The 17,714-nt window shown below is 32.2% G+C and overlaps 1 protein-coding gene across 1 annotated transcript; it reads left to right on the top strand.

Annotated features, from left to right (window-relative positions):
• The first annotated feature begins 916 nt into the window (after positions 1-916).
• On the top strand, positions 917-5,410 carry LOC115979111. The gene is made up of 5 exons (XM_031101078.1): positions 917-1,478; positions 3,880-3,944; positions 4,048-4,223; positions 4,551-4,659; positions 4,841-5,410. Exons 1-5 carry the CDS (start codon positions 1,178-1,180, stop codon positions 5,141-5,143), a joined length of 954 nt encoding a protein of 317 aa, XP_030956938.1. The 5' UTR covers positions 917-1,177; the 3' UTR covers positions 5,144-5,410.
• Positions 5,411-17,714: the final 12,304 nt, after the last annotated feature.

The raw sequence follows: 17,714 nt of genomic DNA, 5'->3' as shown, positions 1-17,714 counted from the left end.
GAGTTTTTAAAACTTGATTTCTTGTGTGAAACTCGATTTTTAAAGACTCGAGTTCCATAAAGAGATTTCACACCCCAAAACAGAAACATGAAGAACACCAGAACAGAAAAACACCGAAACAGAAACACACAGAAACACGAGGAACACTCTGGAACACAAAGGAATAACCAACAAATCAGAAGAAGCATGAAGGGACAACAAATCTGAACAACAAATCAGAAATCCCAAATCAGAAACTATGGAGGCAGTGGCGGCGAAGCTCTGTTGTGTTCTTCTTCATCGTGTTCTTCCGTCCTAGGAGCGACGGAGGCAGTGGCGGCGAAGCTCTGTTGTGTTCTTCTTCATCCTGTTCTTCCTTGGGTTCTTGTTCTTCGTCGTCAGATCGCTGCGTTCTTCAGGTCTCTTCATCTCTGTTCTTGCTCTGTTTTTGTTGCGTTCTTCAGGTTTTGTGTTTCATCAAGTTCGACAAAAATCGAGTTTGTAAGACTCGGTTTTTGTTTTTTAGAACTCGAGTCTTATAAACTCGAGATCTATGTGGCACTTCAAGCCTAGTTAGCAATTCACAGCAACTGGAAAGCGAGTTTCTAAAACTCGTTTTTTAATTGGATCTTGAGTTTCTAAAACTCGATATGCTAGTTTTCTTAAATCTTTCAAACGTTGCCTAACTTACTACATACAACCCCCTCACACCGTTACTTTGCAAATTCCCCCTTAAATTGGGTGTTTATATGCTTGTAGTGTTAAGACGGTTAGTTTATCACTATTGGGGGTAATTGGTCTAGGAGTAAGCCCCCTAGGGTAGCGCATGAGAAATAACCTGCACTCTTGGCTTATGCTTACTAGTATTTTCGATGGGATTGAGTGTACGGTTATGACTTATCTAGAGCTTCTGTTCTCGTAGGCTCACACTCAGTAGGTAGGATGTTATTATGGTCACGCGTTGCTACCCAGTTTTTTTTCTCAAAAGAAAGAAAAAGAATAAGAAAAAAGAGACTGTTAGTCTATCTTCAAGAGCTGCCGATCCAGTACAGCAATAAACCAAACACTACTGGTCTCTGGTCTCTAGTTTTTTTTTTGTTTTTTTTTTTTAGCAACTAGTCTCTAGTCTCTACTACTACTAGAGTGGGACACGCTAGAGGGGCCGATAACAGTTACAGTTACGAGACAATCAACAACAATGAAGTGCAGCAGGAGGGCTGTTCTTCAAGCTTTACTACTACATAGTACTCGCAGCCGCAGGTCGTTTTCCTCTTCATCTTTGTCTTCTGTACAAACACTTTCTTTCTTATTAGCCTCTTCCCCTTCCCACACACACCACTCCCTCCAAAACCCTCTTCTTTCTCGCTTCCTTTCCTTTTCTCTCAAACCCAACTCCTCCCTTTCTTCTTCTTCTATTACTCACCGATTTTTAAGCATCACCACTACTACCTCCTCCTCTTCCTCTGAAGAAGAAGAAGAAGAAGAAGACCCTTTTCAATGTAAGTCTTTATTTCCCTGTTTCTCTTTGTTTTTCTACCATTTAACTTATATGCAAGTATAAAAATTTGATCTTTTTATTCTATTACTATTCAATTTGTGATTTTGAATGATAAACTATATTGGGTTCTTTGTGTATACTTGTTTTTTTTTTTTTTTTTTTTTTTTTTTTTCCATTATAAAATTGTGGAAAACAATGATAAATAAATTTTTTTTTGAATTTTGTTGTTCATGGTGACTTGATTTCCGGAACTATAAGCAACCTAGGTAGTTAGATAGGTTCTAGGTAATTGATTGAGTATAAAGAAGCTGAATTGAGTTGTTCTTTGATGGGTTTGGCGGTTTGGGACTGACTTAGTAACCATGGTTTATGTGTCTCTTCGGTATGTTATCCTGGTGTTTGATTAAAGTCCAATGTCCCATTGCCTTGGTTTCAATTTCAGTGACTCCGGATAATTAAAGTCAAGTTGATTTAGCAAGCAGTTATCTCTTGTTTCTATGCTTATGAATGGCTTCAGACTATGCTATGAATTATATACTTTTGGGTTTTGAGTCTTCAGACTATGCTCCACTGAGTTATGAGCTCATGCTCCTTTAGGTTCTTTAAATTCTGTAAATGGTGTAGCTACTGAGATGAATTTAATCAGTTGTGTCTCTCTTAGAAGTTGGTTAGCTACCTCTCATTTTATTCTAGGGCTCTTCCCTTTTCTAGGTCATTGATGGCATGCAGAAAGGGGTCATGACCTCACTCTCCATTTTGCTCTTACTTTGGGAGGAGGAGACCTTGTAATTTGTTACTGTTGATAGGAAATTAGATTTTAAACCGTATACTTTATGGAAGTTTCAAATTAAACTTCATAGATTCATAAGTTATAAATTAAATCTTATAGTTTGGGGGATGTTTCAGATTAAACCCTATAGTTCTATAAGTTACAAATTAGAGCTTGACCTTTTAAATCTGTTTCAATTTTATCCCTGAACTTTGAAGTCAATGTCGAAAAGAGAGAGAGAATAGAGGGCCTGTTTGGATAAGCTGTTTGAAAATGAGCGTTTTTAAAAATAGCGTTTTTAAAATGTGCGTTTGGAAAACACAATTTTAAAAATTATATTAAAACGTTTGGTAAAATTTGTGTATAGTATTAGTCTAAAATTATTGTTTTGGTGCAAATTACCTAAAAGGACTGAAAAAGACTTCATTCTAACGATATTATCCTATCATATTTGAAGTAGCTCATGAAAATAATAATAATAATAATAATATTCACTTCCCCTCTAACCTTTTCTTTAAATAAAAAAAGTATTATTATTAAAAGCAAAAACTAAATTAAAATAATCCCAAAGCTAATATCAACCACAAACCTGTCAAAATATATATATATATATATATATATATATCAACCACAAATAATGAAAGTAAAAAAGAGAGAGCAGAGAAAGGGAAACCAGATATTTCCTTCACAGTTCACACGGACAGCTTTTTCTTGCAAACATGGAAAAAAGGAGCTAGTGGACCTGTTGTTCCTGCGAGTGGTGATTTCTAATTTTCATTTTCAATACTGCAATGATTGAGCTCTTTTTTGTTGTGTCAACATTCTCCACTCCCGTACCATCATCCGCCTGAGACCTTGAGCACAGTGTAGTCGTTGGAAAGTCAGGGAGGTGAGGTTATTTGCTGGCCGGTGATTTTGTCATTTAGCAGATGCGTGAGGGTATATCAGGTATTCAAGCCTTAAAAAGTATTACAAGATCTGCGTTTTAAGTGCCGTTCACAAAAAGTTGGCTGGAACTTCAGTTTCAAAATGTGATATTTTGCGTTTGAAAGGACGCAATTTCTAGTAAAATTACAGTGCCAAACGCACGCGTATTTGCGTTTTTAATAAAAACGCGCGTTAAGGCTTTTAAAACAGCCTATCCAAACAGGCTCAGAGGGTCAGAACTTAAACAGATAGGTTTAGGGTTTAATCTGTAATTTATGAAATTACGTGGTTTAATTTGAAACCTTCTAAACTATAGGGCTTAATTTGAATCTCTCTCTAAATTATAGGATTAAAAATGTATTTTTCCCTACTTTTGGTCATTTGAAATAAAATTCTTGAGAGTTAGGAAAAATAATAGATGATTCCTTGTTAACTCATTGAAGAAATTAAAATTTCACCAATTTTGTTCAACTTTGTAAGTTATTTATATATTTCCAGATGTAGTATTTTGGTATTTTTTTTTTAATGCTTTACACATGAATGCCACATAGAGTTTGCATTCAATGTGGAAAGTAGATTTGTAATCCTCTCTTTGAAAGGATACTTAGATTCAATAGCAAAGAAGCATTTCTTAGTTCCATCTCTCTCTTTCAGTCGTAATAGATACTTTGATACTATCTCTGCTCAATTATTTTTAGATTTGCAGGTGAAACAAATGAAGACGGAGAATCCACAGATGGATGGGAAGAGGAGGCTGAGACCGAGCCTGAGGTACAATGTTTTAGCATAAACCAATCTCAATTGAGTCAATTTTCAACTTTCATTCAGCTATACCAGTTTACATATGGTTGATGATAGCCATTCATGGATATAGATTGGTGATGGAGGTGATGGTGGGGGAATTGTGTTGCAAGGTGTCCCATGGGGTGAGCAGGTTCTCTCCATTGCCAATGATGTCTTGTTGCAATTTAGCAATGACATGAAACTCTATGCTTTCAAGACGACTCCTCGGGGATATATTTACGTGAGACTGGATAACCTGTCAAATGAGTAAGATTTCTGCTCTTGTTTATTTTGAACCTTGGGATAGCAGATTTATGCTCAATATTTGGAAACTTCTCTAGCAAAAAGGAGTTAGCTTTTCCAATTGAATGAAACCTATTTCCCATTAAATGTTAAATGATAGGATATGGTATAGTCAGGGTATAAGCTCTTCTGATGGTCAATTTGATTGTTTGACCAAGGTTTTTTAATTGTTTCACATTATTATGTTTGTATCTGTAGTTATAGAAAGGTTGATCTTACCTATTAATCTTATTATATGTCGATTGATTTGAATCTCCATAGCTTGTTAATATTCCATGTTGTTTTCAACAGATATGGTTGTCCTGGCATGGAGGAGCTTGAAAATTACAGTCAAGAATTCAAAAAAAGATTGGATGAAGAGGGAGAACTTGGAAAAATACCTAATAATTTGGCTCTTGAGGTATTGAATGGCTAGCTCTCTCCTGTAGTCTGTATTTTTGCCCCAACAAGGCTTTTCATCATTATGTGGTTGAACTTCCCATAATAATAATAATAATAATAATACCATTGAGATTTATCTAATATACAGAACTTTTATTTTGTAAATGACATATAAATAACACTTAGTTTTTGTTTTCTAGGTATCATCTCCAGGGGCAGAGAGGATCCTTATGGTACCAGATGATTTACATCGGTTTAAAGACAAGCCTATGAGAGTATGCTACATAGAAGACGTTGAGTCTAAATGCCCAGAAAAGGATGGAATCTATATGCTGGATTCCATAGAAACGGAATCAGAGAGTTGTCTGTGGAAGTTGGCAGATGTAAAGGAAAACAGGGACCCTCAAAGCAAAGGTAGACCTTTAAGCCGTAAACAGAGGGATTGGAGACTAAAATTGCCCTTTGGTATGCATAAAAGGGTATTTTTGTACCTTGAATACTGAAATTTTACTGATTACATTACATTGTATTGAAGAGTGTAGGGTACCCCCAACAAAAAAGGAACACAAGATGATAAAGTCATTTCTTGTTTTAGTTGAAACGATTGAGTCAAATGCAGTTTTTATGTGGCATTCCTGATTTCTTGCTCCAGTTTGTTTGTATCCCAACTGGATTTTTGTAGTTAAGCCTTTGGTTGGCACAATTTGAAGAACAATCTTGATTAAAGAGAGATCTATGAAACTCAAGAAACCTCTTCTTTTTTTCTTTTTTGTGCATATGGATTTTAAACAAGGTAAATCCTAGTTTCCTGTACGTGTTATTGGCAATATTAAATGAATTTTGAATCAATGGTGGATGGCTCAGTGCAATGTGCAAACTTTAATCTACTAAATGCATTTTGCAGTTGCATATCCTCTTTCCCTCTCAGCTAGCTTTGAATCAGTGAAGAAAGCTTAGTTAACATGCTTTGATTAAAGAGTTCCAAGCATTCCCATAGATTTTTGAGCTGTGGTCTTTGGTGTTTTGTTTGTTTGGACTTCATTGGGTTATGCCACATTAGGTAATTCAGCTGTTTGAGTCTTGGCAAGGTGAATTCGGGCGACAACGCAATATAGATTTTTGAGACTCATGTCGCCAGGGGCGGAGCCAGGAATTTTTGTTTTGGGGGGGGCCAAGTTGCAACACTAATATATTTATCAAGACAAGCCCCCCCAATTTTCATTTTAAATACAAATTATCAAATTTTATATTAAAGTAAGTAAAAAATCTTTCAATTCTACTAATGAAATTCTCAAAAACATAAATGCTTCAAAACTTGAAGGAATAAGTTAAACTCTAAACATATTTGAAACTATCTTGCTCTAACCTATTATGAGGCAACTAAATGCACAATTCATGTGTAGTTTTAGTGACAAGAATTTTTTAATGAGTCAATGACTTGTTAATCATTACATAACAGGTTAAAAAAGATAGGTTCAAACATGTTTGATGCCAAACTTTATCAAATATTTAACAGATATAAGAGCACATTTTACAATAAAAAATAGAATTGCGAAAAATAAAGTTATATCTTTATAACTATTAAACCAAATTTTTTTTTTTTTAAGAGTATCATTGGACTAATTCAAATATTTGGAGGGGCCAATTCTTATTTTTGTAGACTAAATTTTGAAAACATTAAAATAATTATATATAATAAAAATTAAAAATTTTGGGGGGCTATGGCTCCCCACCCTTGTACATACCTCCACCCCTGTGTGTCGCATTACTTGATGTGGTGTATTTGGAGTGAAAAAAATGTTAGATGCTATGAGGGATGAGAACAGTCCTTGTTAGAGATTAAGTCTTTTTTCTTTCATACTCTACTCTTATGGAGTATCACTTTGTTGCATTTTTCTTGGTTTTCCCTTCCTGTTTTACTTGATCATTATAATTTTGGTTCTTGATTTTTGCCTCCACAGTACATGTTGGGTTTTGTGGAGCTTAGTTTTGCTTGATCCGGTTTGACGATCCGACCCGACCCGAATAATATTGCGTGGTTTTTAATGGGAGATTTATTGAGGCTTAGTCCATGGAGTGGAGGGGGGTTGCACCCGGGGAATTTTTTTGGACCTGTTTTTATATAGAAACCGACTTTGGTGATTAGGGTTTTTAAATTGTGTGGGTGGTGATGCCGTGTTTTTTTGTTAGAGAGAAAAATATTGTAGCCGCACTTTGTATTTTTTCCCTGATAATAGTGAAATCCCTGCAACTCCGTGGACGTAGGCAAATTGCCGAACCACGTAAATATTGTCTTGTGCGTTTGATTGCTTTCTTTGGCGTGTGTTTTCTTTATTTTTTTTGTTTCTCACAAGTTGGAATTTCGGTTAAGTTCCCTACAGTACATTCACAATGTACTCGGGTTGGCTCTTTTTTCTTAATAAAATTTTTCGTTACCTGACCAAAAAAAAAAAGAGTTCCAAGCATTCCATAGAACTGGGAAATAGCCAAATTTGGCAGAGAATGGTGCAGCAATTGCAAGCGCCAAGTACAAAGTTATCTATTTTTAACTTTAGAATCAAGTGCCATTTGCTTTGCTACTGCTTAAGGCAGTCACATGGGCCTGAACTCTCACTCCCAAACAAGCATAGTGAATACAGCCTTTACACAGTGGCTTATGGCTTTAGATCACAACATGTGCATGTGCTTTCTCAAGACAGTTGGAGGTGGCCTCCAGCTGGGTTTTGTGCATTTGTTCAAATCCAAAGTAAGCTTCCCCTTATTTCAATAAGAAGATTCTGTGACATGGGATGGGAACTATAAGTTTGTCTGCTACTTGGAATGCCACTGGGGATGAATTACCTGTTGCATCTTGGTGGAGATTTATTTGGTTTCTTAAGGATATCCTAAGCGGGTGAGGCGGTATCTGTATGTAACATTATTCTCACATGTATGTAGGGTTCACATGTGATTTTCACTTTTCACAAATGTTAGAGAAGTGTTGGATACAGATGTTACATAAGATAGTTTTGGCCTGAGCACTGCATTGTCACATGGCTTCCACTTCATAGTTTACAATATCATCAGAGGTAAAACTTAGTTACAATTCCTTTGGTATTGTATCTTAGGTTTCTTAATTAAATTTAAACACGTGGTTGCGATTAATTTATTTGTCTTTAGGAAAAATAACACTATTTGTACTGCATTGGTCTATGCAGTCACGTGTTTGAATTTAATTGCAATACCAAGGTATGGTAACTAAATTTTACCCTATACTCCGTAATAGACTTTTGCAAATGTGGTTGTATGAGTTACAATGTTTTCTGCAGAAATATATTTGAATGCAGAGACAGTTTGATTTACAGTGGTGATTTTTATGGTAGAATTAGATAGGAGCTACTCCATATGCTTCTTCTATATGCTAGGAAAATTAGTGATTGGAATGGTCAATGGTGTGCTTTAGTGGCTATTGATTACACCAAAGAAGAGAGCATGCAGGCCACTATTATTAAGCCAGTGTGGTCAGCTCTATATTATACTATTTGGATACAAGGAATTCTCGGATTTATTCCTCTGATACCAAGACTGAAGAAACTATATCATCCAAAGCATTAAAGGAGCAGTCCGAGATAAATCAGTATCATGTATATACTCGAAATCTTCAGCCCAAGCTAGTAGATTCTGCAGAAAGCTTAGAATTCCTTTCTTTTAGCATAAAAGCAATAATCTTGATAAAGGCTTTTTTAGTCCTGTTTATGTTTTAGTTTATGAAATTGTTTGTCTGTTTTTAGTTTTGCAGCTTGAACTTTGTTAAGTTTGGTTTTTTTTTTTAAAAATATCTTCTTCATCTGTGTGTATTTCAGCCACCCCGTAAAACAAAGTTCATTTATGCATGAAAATTTGACGCAGTTAAAATTTTTCAAGAAGATGAAACCTTATCATCAAACATTGATGTGCCTTAATTTTTCATCCATTTTAATCCAGAATTTCACAACCCCAAGAATGAAGCTCAGGGCAATAGAACTTATGGTACCAATTATGATCTTATATCTTTAAAATAATAATTTCTTGTTATAATTCATATTCCTCCTTGAACATGATGACAAAACTATTAATAGGTCAGCGGATGGATTCATTTGATGAGAATCTTAAGGGAACTCAGTAGAAAGAGTAAATTGCTTCATAATTGAGATGGAAAGAAAGAAGACAACTTACTTGACTGGGTGATATGAATAAAGGCTCTTTTGTGGGATTGAGACGGTTTGTCCTATGAGGGAGGCAGTTGTTCGTTGGTTTATTAGTATTGTTTTCTTTCTTTCCTCCTTTCTCTTTCCTAATAATTTAACGTAGATTCTTAATTTTAGAATATAATAAAAGGTTATGTTGATAGGTATAACTCAAAGAGAATCGGAAACAAAATAGGGTGTTTACAGACTGGAAAATGAACGTTATATGCACATATATATATATATATATATATATAACTCATGAGAATCATGAAAACAAATAGGATGTCTACATATTGCAATATGGATAGATGTAAGTAGTAAGAATCACAAACAAAATAAAATGTGTATAGACCAAGAAATGGATATTGAGAAAAGGAGAAAAGGCAAGGAGAGATAAATAAAGCATATCCCAAATCTACTCACATATGATGGAGCTTCCAAAACTTCTCAGATTCACGTTAAGTTTAAAGAAGGCACACGAGTGTGCGTGCGTGTGTACACATATACATAGGGAATTTTTTTTTTTTTTTTGAGAAGAAGAATTGGTTAACTATTTCACTTTCTACCGTAGATATCCTAAAAATCCTATAAAAGCATGAAAGCATGATATGGTGGATGGAGGGGAGGCACATCAAATGAAAAGAGAATATGTCCATCTTTGGCACTTGGCAGGCCCCCAAACTATGGAGCAAGCTCATTATAGATAAGTGGACCACTAACAAACAAGTGGATTTTTTCATCCTCTAGTACTTTTTTTTTTTTTTGGTTGATAATCTCATCCTATGGTACTTGATAAAGACATTTCCTTCCCCTCACTAATAGACAAAAACCTAATTAGGTTACTCATCTATATTGGTTGGAAAGGACATTGTGCATTAAAGGGTCCCTTTCTTCAGTACTTATTTGATACATTTTGCCACCCCTAAGAATAAAGTTGGTTAACATCTTAAGGAAATTAACATGGGAATTATAGACCTACATAGAGAGAGAGAGAGAGAGAGAGAGAGAGAGAGAGAGAGAGAGAGACTTTTATTTATTAATGCTAGTAATACTAAAATAAGACATTTATATATTATGTTGTTGAAGTAACACCAATCATATTAAATTTTCTATAATAAAATTGATAATAGTTCCAAAATTGAGAGAGAGAGAGAAAGACATATAACACTTTTATTGATGTTAATAATACTAAGATTAGGCATTTATATATTATGTTGTTGAAGTGATACCAATCATATTAAGTTTTCTATAATAAAATTGATAATAATTTCAAAACTTAAAGAGAGAGAGAGATGACACTTTTATTGATGCTAGTAATACTAAAATTAGATAATTATAGACCTACCTTTCGAAACTACATTTGAAGCTAGAGAGAGAGAGAGAGAGATGACACTTTTATTTATTAATGCTAGTAATACTAAAATAAGACATTTATATATTATGTTGTTGAAGTAACACCAATCATATTAAATTTTCTATAATAAAATTGATAATAGTTCCAAAATTGAGAGAGAGAGAGATATATATATATATATATAACACTTTTATTGATGTTAATAATACTAAGATTAGGCATTTATATATTATGTTGTTGAAGTGATACCAATCATATTAAGTTTTCTATAATAAAATTGATAATAATTTCAAACTTAAAGAGAGAGAGATGACACTTTTATTGATGCTAGTAATACTAAAATTAGATAATTATAGACCTACCTTTCGAAACTACATTTGAAGCCACAGAGAGAGAGAGAGAGAGAGAGAGAGAGAGAGAGAGAGAGAGAGAGAGAGAGAGAGAGAGAGAGAGAGAGAGAGAGAGAGAGAGAGAGAGAGGAGAGAGAGAGACACTTTTATTTATTAATGCTAGTAATACTAAAATAAGACATTTATATATTATGTTGTTTTTTTTTTTTTTTTGAGAATGAATATATTATGTTGTTGAAGTAACACCAATCATATTAGATTTTCTATAATAAAATTGATAATAGTTCCAAAACTTAGAGAGAGAGAGATATAACACTTTTATTGATGTTTTTATTTTTTATTTTTTTTTACACTTTTATTGATGTTAATAATATTAAGATTAGGCATTTATGTATTATGTTGTTGAAGTGATACCAATCATACTAAGTTTTCTATAATAAAATTGATAATAATTTCAAAACTTAAAGAGAGAGAGAGAGAGAGATGACACTTTTATTGATGCTAGTAATACTAAAATTACATATTATATATTATGTTATTGAAGCGACACCAATCATATTAAGTTTTTTTTTTTTAATTAATAATAAAATTGATAATAGTTACAAAACTTAATTACTTTTTGACAGTTTTGTTCGAAGAAATATCTTGAAATGTAAGAAAAATTCCGGGTAGGATTTTCCTATTCAATCAATTTTTGTCAATTATGAATGGATACAAATACAAGAAACTTGGTGACGTTGTAGAATGTAGATTGATAGTTACAATGAAACGGACATGAGGGGTTGTTCATAAATGGTCCATTGATGGATCACTTAACGACCAAAACCAACATGCATATATGACTATGAACAGCTACTAACCAAAATTTCAAACTTTTAACTGATCATGCCATTTGAAGCAGGAGTTGAAGAAAATTATTATGGTCCATGATTAATTAATTAAAATAAATTTCTAGATTAAAAAAAAAAAAAAAAAAAGACCACTGATGGGCTTTTTATAGAATGGTATTAGATAACTAGGAAATGTCTTTTTATATGTAAAAATAAAAATAAATTTAAATCTTTACAAAATTTTTAGACAAAGTAAAACAAAGCTCTCTTTATCAAAGATATATGTGTTATACACAATCTCTTTAGATAGGTAGAAATGGAACTCTTTTATTAAGACTTGTTTTATACACAGTTTTTCTATTGTAATAACATTTTGTAATAGTTTTTTATACTAAATTTTTAGGCAGAATGAAACGAAACTCTCTAATCAAGACAAGTGTGATACATGATCTTTTTTTTTTCTTTTTGCTAATCGATACATGATCTCTCTTTGTCACATCATTGCAAAGTATTTTCATTTATAGTTATATGACTTCTTTATAACATAACTATAAATCAAGCGGTTTAGATTTAAAAAAAAAAAAAAAAAATCAAGTGGTTAGATATGATCCTCTAATAAATACTATATATGAATTTGATTTTTTTTTTCCTTGAGTGGACTCTCTTTAAGTTTTTTTTTTTTTGATGGGTCTCTTTATGTTGATTTATTTTAGAGTAATTTTAAACCTTTTGATCTTTTATACACCTACTTGTGGTGTCACTAGGTCTAGGTGTCATGTTTATCTTTTTCGTGAAAGGAAATCAACTAATCAAGTGATAAAGTAAGAATGAATCTATTAAGGTTGTGCTGGGCATATGAATCTGAACTGGACTAAATATCAAACTTGAAATAATTGGAGAAGCCCAAAATAGCGCCCAACTTGACTACAGGAATTTTCAATTCCTTGGAGCACTACTTTTTTATTCAGACATTTGGCATTACACTACCCAAAAAAAAAAAAAAAAATTAAAAATTAAAAAAGAAGCATAAACGTTAAGTAATTTCTACTTAAAAGGCTTTTAGGGTTTCCTTAAAGTTTGAAATTTGAAACTTTTAGGGGAAAAAACAAGTCAATTTCATTGTTTATATTTTAAAATATTATTTAATATAATTTTTCAAACACACAAAATGTTAAAGAATTTTTCAATTAAAATTTCATATTACAAAATATTTACAGTTAAAAATCTACTTCCCATGAAGATGTCAATTGGACACTTAAGCGGTGGTAGCAATTATGATCATCATTTAAAGTGTCATAAAGAATGACATAATAACAGAGGACAGTCTAGCAGAAATTCATGACAAGGGCATGGTTTATTATTAGGACCATTCAATGTACATGGTCTTTCTTGGCAAATTGCTGGATTACAATTTCAGAGCAAAAGCATAATTAAGCTAGACTACTAGGCACATTTACAACTAGCTAATCTATGTAGCTAGGCCTTTTTTTTTTTTTTTTTTAATATTCCAAGTAAAAAAAAAATGGTTCTCAAAAAGAAAAAAGTAAAAAAAAAAAAATGATAATAATAGTAACAATTATAGATGCTTTTAAGATGGTGAAATTAATTTAGTGTCTACCAAGGCAACTTCCATAACGAATCTCCAATAAAATACTTATTTAAAGAAACTAACAGTAATGTATATCCAAAATGGCCTAATTCTTGAATACACAACACAAACTTTAAACATTTTTATCTGTAAAGTTACTTTGAATGTTGAAAGTGAAGGAGTTTGATTAAAGTTTGAACCCCACACGTTTGTGTTTTTTTCCAAATTTTTACTTGGGGATGAGAACTTACGTGGGTGTGTGTCATTCTTTAATTTCAGCTAAATGTTATTAAATTCATTTGGCCTAAATGTTGCTTTCAAGCCAAACAAACTATGACATGTGTTTTGTTTGCTTCTTGCACACAGTAAAGCATTTCATTCAGTCTTCAAAATTTCAATCTTCCTCTTCTATTTTCTTGTAAACCTGGGAACTGATTGGTACAATTTATTGTTTATTATCTGTGGGTGTGGCCCTAAGAATAATAAGAATAAGAACAACTTCTACAACCTTCATGATGATTTTAATATCATATTACAAAAAGATCAATTTTCAAGGAGAGAACCCAAAATTACTCATTAAGCATCTTGATTTTCCTATACAGTTTATCAGAAAAGTCTAAACTCGAATAACAAGGTAATTATCTTGATATTAAAGAGGATAAAAATATTAAATCAAAGGTACTATTTGCCAATTTGACCTTGAACAATGAAATATAATTGCAGGGAAATTTTTTTTATTGATATGAGGCTATGGTTAGGAGGATGATCAAATAACATTTCCTTTTCTTTTCTTTTTTTTTTGAGAGAAAAATAATATTTCCTTTTGTGTCCTATGAAAATATCCAAATTCAAATCCTCTCTCACCACTTATATATATAATGCTATTGATAGAATTTTCCTAAAATATAGTTTGGAAGATTTTTTATCTAACCTACCACGTGATGACTCATATGATCATTTATGTGTGCTTTTAATTGCATGACTTACTTAATATTTATGTATTTTATTCATATGATCATTTATGCATGCTTTAATGGATCTCTTGTTAGTAGGCTCTGCCATGTTCTTGGCTCCATGAGACCTTCTTTTATGAAGTTTTATTTTCTACCAAAATATATAAATAAAAATGTTTCATTTAAATGACTTAATATTTTTTTTTGTTGATAATTTAATATTAACAACAGTGGATGAAAGGTTTGAACCCCTAAATGTTTTGAAAATATTAAAAAAGTGTCCATCAAATGAGTTACAAAACTTTTGATAAATGAATTAATAGTTTATACAATTAAAATACACTTTGATGAGTTTGATGAGTTGGAAGAGATTTTTTCAAAAATGAAGTAAAGAAAAATAACTTTATCCTAAAACTATTAAAAGCACCAAAGAATATATTTTTTAGGCGGGCAAACTGCTTTTTGTATCTTTGGTCAGTATCAATAAATTAGACCACTAAACTTTGCTTCTTGGACATGCCAGTAGGAAAGAATTAATATATTCTAATAGTTGTCTTGGGATAATGAATTAAAAGTCATTATAGTACTTATGCTATTTCATTTTGCATCACAAACAAATTACCCACCTAAATTTTCACTTGCCCCACATCTTAAGACAACTCTTCCAACATCTACATCAACAATGGGAGAGGCATTATGAGAAATGGATTTGACACCATTTTAACTTAATCAGAATACTTCCTTGAAATTAACAAATCATATCAAATATTGGAATGGGATCCCAACATACTCGAATGAGATTACCAAGATTTCATCTAGGCCATCAAAAAATTCTTAGGAAAAAACAGAAGGAATGATCCTATTTGATTGTGTTTTAGCAATGGATGAGAAAGGCCAAAACCCCAACAAGAATCACACTTGTGCAGGAGGCTTTTAGATAATTAACAGAAAAAAAAAAAAAAAGAAAAGAAAAGAAAAAAAGAAGCTTGAGAGTTAAGTTTGGAGGTTCTTCCATCATTTGGCTAAATCGATTTTTGATAATTTCTAAAAAAATTCATTGAAGCATTTATATATTTAGTAATTAAGTACCTTCATGCATATGTGATACAAGTTAACATTCAAATCAATAACTAAGCAATAAGAGAAAATATTTATTAGTTAGCATTTTTTTTTAAGTCATGTAGGTTGAAATTACTCAATACATCTAGTATACTATACATTTCTCTCATATAAAAGTAGATTTATACGTGAATCCTGTGTGTAGAAGTGTAGAACTCATATCTATATGAGAGGAATATGTAAAACATGTATGGAATAATTTCATGCTAGGGGTAAGCTATAGTGTAATTACTAATTAAGTAATAACAAAAGGAATTCTAATTTTTTTTTTCCTGCCACCCATTTTCTTATGAATGGAGAAGAGCAAAAGTTGAGAAGTTGCTCTCAGAAACTCGTTGAATATTGGAAGTGGGATTTCATTTGAGAGCATGATTATTGATTGGAGGGTGCTTGTTTTTTTTGTCAAAGTTAGAATGAAAGATGAGGGAAGATGTCAGCAAGGACATGGTTCATGGCTCCTGCCTCTCCCTAAAGGAGTAAACAATTTAGGAACCCATAAGTATGTCATGCTTTGATAATGCTAAAGATTCCTCAAACTGGGGTAGGAAGTCTTGATTTGTCATGATGTGGGGCTATGATTTGTTGGGATGTGGCTTTATACCTTTTTTTACTTCAACACCTCACCATTTTCTTTGTAAGCCATACAACAGTTTTTCCAACTTTTTGTTTTATTATTGACGAATTTACTGTTATTGGTACAAAATAAAAATGGAATTGATAGTAAATTCGGGTAAAAATGATTTTACTCTAATCACATAAGGTAACGTTAACAACCGTGAAAAAAGAGTTATGAAAAATACTGTCTACTAAGCATTATTTTTTCTTTTGACACTGTATCTTGATTTTGATATCAAGAGATTCCAAACTCCTCCCCTTGATACGTTCATCAATTTTATTTCTATGGTGGTAGAGGTTGTAGAAACTAAAGAAAATGATGGCTGACATGATATCTTCAATACAAACACTACAAAAGATGACATAAAGTTTGTTTCTATAATTAATATATAGGCCCAAAGATTGAAATGGCATAAACTATTCAAACAATGAAGGAGAAATTTGTAAATTGAAAACTGTAATAAGTGGGGTTAAAACCGAATGAAAATAGATATGTTCGAGAATTTTTTCCCCCCATAACAATTAGACATGACATGTTGTGACTTATTTAACCTCTTTATCATGCACTAATCATAATAAACTATATATATTGATGCCGAAAAAAAAATGTTGTATTTCTAAATTCATTGCTCGTGGAAATTAAGAACAGACATAGTCAAAGATTTTATATGGGTTGATCAATGGATATGGTGGCTTTCACTTTAAGATCAAGGGATACCCATAAAACTATACATTTGTGATTCAATGTGGATGATTACACAGTAAAACCTCTCCTAGTGGAGGAAATATGGGATTAAACAGTGATGGGGTAAAGTGTAAGACACATAATACATACAGAAACATAAAAAGTCTATGTTAGCTGGTTTCAGGGAGACAAGCCAAAAGAAAGTTTTTAAAAAATAGTAATGATAATAATAAATAAATAATTTTTTTATTTATTTAAAAAAGCTAAAAGGACAAAAGAACAATAATAATAAAAAAGAAGATTTTCTTAATAGAAAATCAAAAAAAGTCATAGAAAGAAAAAGAGAGCAATATATACTATTGTTTTGTGAAAATAAATTAAAACTATTGTTTTGTGCAATATATACTATATATACTATTGGTTTGTGCAATATAAATTAAAACAATATATACTATTGTTTTGTGCAATATATAATATATTAAAACTATATCAATAGAGTAATATATTACCTTTCAGTCTTGCTAGACGAAAGAATCTTATTGGTACACTTGTCAGCATCAAATTTGGACATGTATTTGCTTAGTCTTCATGACACTAAACTTTCACTTTTATTCATTAGTAAAAAAAAAAAACTTTTAACCACCTTTTTTATTATTATTATAATTATTTCACTTTGTTATTTCTGTTAATAAAAAGTGGAGACATATAAAAGTATTGTTCTAATTATAATTTGTCAAGTTTCTCTATTTTGATCCTAATATTACTTTTTTTAATTAAAGAAAAGAAGTTATATATATATGATTTGTCATCGATTTTATAATTGGATGTAGTATTGGGTTGTAAATAAAACACCACTTTCAAAAATAACACCACTTTTATTATTGTATATATCAATCACAAGTTCACATCCAGGTTTTTATAATTATAATTGTGGGGATAAGGAACTCGAGTAAGGGTATTGGGCTATGAGCCATGCCTGAGCATGCCAAAGAGCCTGAGGACAACAAAGTATTAATAAGGGCAGGCAGATTGTTAGGTTAAGGACGAGAGATGGTAACAACAAATAGGTGATGTTATTCGAGGAGCCAACCTTCCTTGGGAAGTAGAATGGAATTCTGAGGTTCAAACACCCAATATGTATAGGGTAGCAGGCGACCATGCTTAGGAGGATAAGCTTTAGAGAGATGAGTCACCGGAGGATTGGGAAATATTTGGGAAGAAAACTGCTACCACCATATTAAATACTCTGCACCTAACCATCTGACCGCATTAATGCAGAGGTGATGCCTGAACAGTGACTTCTAACCTTACAGCTATACACAAAGACTTCAAAAAGGCTTTGATGGGACAAGTATCAGAAAGATGAGTTATT

Source organism: Quercus lobata, chromosome 3 (genome assembly GCF_001633185.2).
Source record: "Quercus lobata isolate SW786 chromosome 3, ValleyOak3.0 Primary Assembly, whole genome shotgun sequence".
In the NCBI taxonomy this organism is placed as follows: domain Eukaryota; kingdom Viridiplantae; phylum Streptophyta; class Magnoliopsida; order Fagales; family Fagaceae; genus Quercus; species Quercus lobata.
Note: the sequence above shows the minus strand (reverse complement) of the source record. Positions and strands in the feature narration are given on the sequence as shown.